Raw genomic sequence first — 3,194 nt, 5'->3', positions numbered from 1 at the left:
GTAAGCTACCTCTCACCTCTGTTTCGCTCCATTCTGCCGCAATTCTCCTCTAACCTGAACACCATCCTAGACATTGTCAGTGTTGAAGCAGGTAGTGGTGGGGCAAAATAAGTGGCTCTGATGTGATTCCTGTGTTTCAGGGTTGGTCTTCAGTGAGACAGAACACACAGCACTGGAGCAGTTTGAAGGAGGACCCTGCGCTGTCATTGCTCCTATACAGGTATGGACGAGTCCCCAGAAAAGGCAGCGCATAACCTTACACACAAACATGAGTTAGGTGGCCCAGCCTATGAGCAGGTAGAGGGTGTTGGTGTCTGTTACCAGAATGATGATATCAGGACAGGCACACATCTTCTTAGATAGCACTTTCCGGAAGTCACCTGACAGGCACTCTGCTGAGTTGCCTTCTCTACTACTGTTTATTATAGTACTATATGGTGCTTTCAGAGAGTGTCTTTGTAAACATCTGTTCTTAGAGTGGATAGGGTTGATGAGGATGGCAGGTTGCGTTTTTGATCCTACTATAGAGATGGGTTACAGCTTGTAGAATATTTCTTGATTGTGTGTTTCCTGCAGGCCTTCCTTCTGAAGAACATCTTGTTTAACAGAGAGAGTTCTAACTGGAGACATATCACAGGTAAGCTTGACCTCTATCCCTAACCCAGTGTTTCCCGAACTCAGTCCTCGGGACCCCAAGGGGTGCACATGTTGTTTTTGGCCTAATACTACACAGCTGATTCAAATGATTAAATCTTGATGATTATTTGAATCGGCTGTGTAGTGTTCGGGAAGAAAAGAAAAGCACCCCTTGGGGTACCGAGGACTGAGTTTGGGAAACCTAGCCCTGACCATGTTTTACTGGAAAAAGTTGTAACTGGAGGTAACCCTAACTTCTGACCCCTAACTGACCCTGTTAAACAGAGGGCGCTACAAATGGAGACTCATCATAACTGGGTTTATATATAAACTCAGCAAAAAAAATAAACGTCCTCACTGTCAACTGTGTTTATTTTCAGCAAACTTAACATGTGTAAATATTTGTATGAACATAAGATCCAACAACTGAGACATAAACTGAACAAGTTCCACAGACATGTGACTAACAGAAATGGAATAATGTGTTTCTGAACAAAGGGAAGGTCAAAATCAAAAACTGTCTGTATCTGGTGTGGCCACCAGCTGCATTAAGTACTGCAGTGCATCTCCTCTTCATGGACTGCACCAGATTTGCCAGTGAGATGTTACCCCACTCTTCCATCAATGCACCTGCAAGTTCCCAGACATTTCTGGGGGGAATGGCCCTAGCCCTCACCCTCCGATCCAACAGGTCCCAGATGTGCTCAATGGGATTGAGATCCAGGCTCTTCGCTGGCCATGGCAGAACACTGACATTCTTGTCTTGCAGGAAATCACTCACAGAACAAGCAGTATGGCTGGTGGCATTGTCATGCTGGGGGGTCATGTCAGGATGAGCCTGCAGGAAGGGTACCACATGAGGGAGGAGGATGTCTTCCCACCAACATTGAGATTGCCTGAAATGACAACAAGCTCAGTCTGATGATGCTGTAACACACCGCCCCAGACCATGACGGACCTTCCACCTCCAAATCAATCCCGCTCCAGAGTACAGGCCTCGGTGTAACGCTCATTCCTTCGACGATGAACGCAAATCTGACCATCACCCCTGGTGAGACAAAACTGCAACTTGTCAGTGAAGAGCACTTTTTGCCAGTCCTGTCTTGTCCAGTGATGGTGGGTTTGTGCCCATAGGCAATGTTGTTGCCGGTGAGGACCTGCCTTACAACAGGCCTACAAGTCCTCAGTCCAGCCTTTCTCAGCCTATTGCGGAGAGTCTGAGCACTGAAGGAGGGATTAACTCTGGCAGTTGTTGCCAGTACCTGTACCTGTCCTGCAGGTGTGATGTTTGGATGTACTGATCCTGTGCAGGTGTTGTTACACGTGGACTGCCACTGCGAGGATGATCATCTGTCCCTCCTGTCTTAGGCGTCTCACAGTACGGACATTTCAATTTATTGCCCTGGCCACATCTGCAGTCCTCATGCCTCCTTGCACCATGCCTGAGGCATGTTCACGCAGATGAGCAGGAACCCTGGGCATCTTTCTTCTGGTGATTTTCAGAGTCTGTAGAAAGGCCTCTTTAGTATCCTAAGTTTTCATAACTGTTACCTTAATTGCCTACCGTCTGTAAGTTGTTAGTGTCTTAACGACCGTTCCACAGGTGCATGTTCAGTAATTGTTTATGGTTCATTGAACCAGCATGGGAAACGGTCTTTAAATTCTTTACAATGAAGATCTGTGAAGTTATATGGATTTTTATGAATTATCTTTGAAAGACAGGGTCCTGAAAAAGAAAAAAAAGAAACGTCCCTGAGTTTATATATTTATAAGGAATCCTAGCCTATATCTTCAGACAGCACCTTGGCAATGAATTATTTTGATTGTATGTGTTCCTTGTAGAGGAGGAGCAGAAAGCTGCCCTGTGTTCTACTCTGGCTGAGATCCTGGAACAGGCCTGCTCTACTTCCTCCACTACCTCCTTCTGCCTGGTGACCTGGGCCAAAGGACAGTGCCCCCACACTACCACTCATACACCCCTCACAGGGGGTCCAGAGACCAGCCAGACCCCGCAAGACCAGCAACCCAGTGAGTCCCACTACTCATCAATCCACTAATACCCATGTAATATGAATAACTGCATTGCTGTACTGAGTGGTATTAATCATCGCGTATGATAGTGAGTAGACCAAATAGTGAGTAGTATTGCAGTCACTGTTAATCTAGAATAATTACGTGTTGTGTTCTGTCAACGTTACCTCAGTTGTTTCACTAGAACGTGTGTGTGTTTGCATCTCTGTGTGTCTATTGTGTGTAGCTGCTTTGGCTGATGAGGATCTTGGCTTTGAGCGGTTTCACAGCATCCTCCAGTAAGTAACTCTACTGACTGTTGACTCGTCTCTCTATTGGCCATGACTTCCATGGAGATGAAAGGACCACTGCATTGCAGAAAAAAAGTGTGTATCTCCTTCTGTCTGGGATTGGCTAAGCCGTGTGTGACTGGAGTTTCTCGATAATGATTTACAACCTGCTGACTCGGCACACACATTCCTCACTGATTCCTTAAGGAGACACACACACAATCTTTGATTTTCTGCCAGAGGAGCATCAGATTGCCA

The 3,194-nt window shown here is 46.1% G+C and overlaps 1 protein-coding gene across 1 annotated transcript in view; it reads left to right on the top strand.

Moving 5' to 3' along the window:
• Positions 1-3,194, top strand: part of LOC123997848 (ubiquitin carboxyl-terminal hydrolase MINDY-3-like) — a 50,877-nt gene that overhangs the window by 866 nt on the left and 46,817 nt on the right. Inside the window, exons 2-5 of the mRNA XM_046302453.1 lie at positions 141-220; positions 577-637; positions 2,479-2,664; positions 2,894-2,945. Of these exons, the coding sequence (XP_046158409.1) occupies positions 141-220; positions 577-637; positions 2,479-2,664; positions 2,894-2,945 (379 nt within the window). The remainder of the gene's footprint in view (positions 1-140; positions 221-576; positions 638-2,478; positions 2,665-2,893; positions 2,946-3,194) is intronic.

The sequence above is a fragment of the Oncorhynchus gorbuscha genome, linkage group LG15 (genome assembly GCF_021184085.1).
Source record: "Oncorhynchus gorbuscha isolate QuinsamMale2020 ecotype Even-year linkage group LG15, OgorEven_v1.0, whole genome shotgun sequence".
NCBI classification, from domain to species: Eukaryota; Metazoa; Chordata; class Actinopteri; order Salmoniformes; family Salmonidae; genus Oncorhynchus; species Oncorhynchus gorbuscha.
The sequence above is the reverse complement of the archived record's forward strand: the minus strand, read 5'-3'. Positions and strand labels throughout refer to the sequence as shown.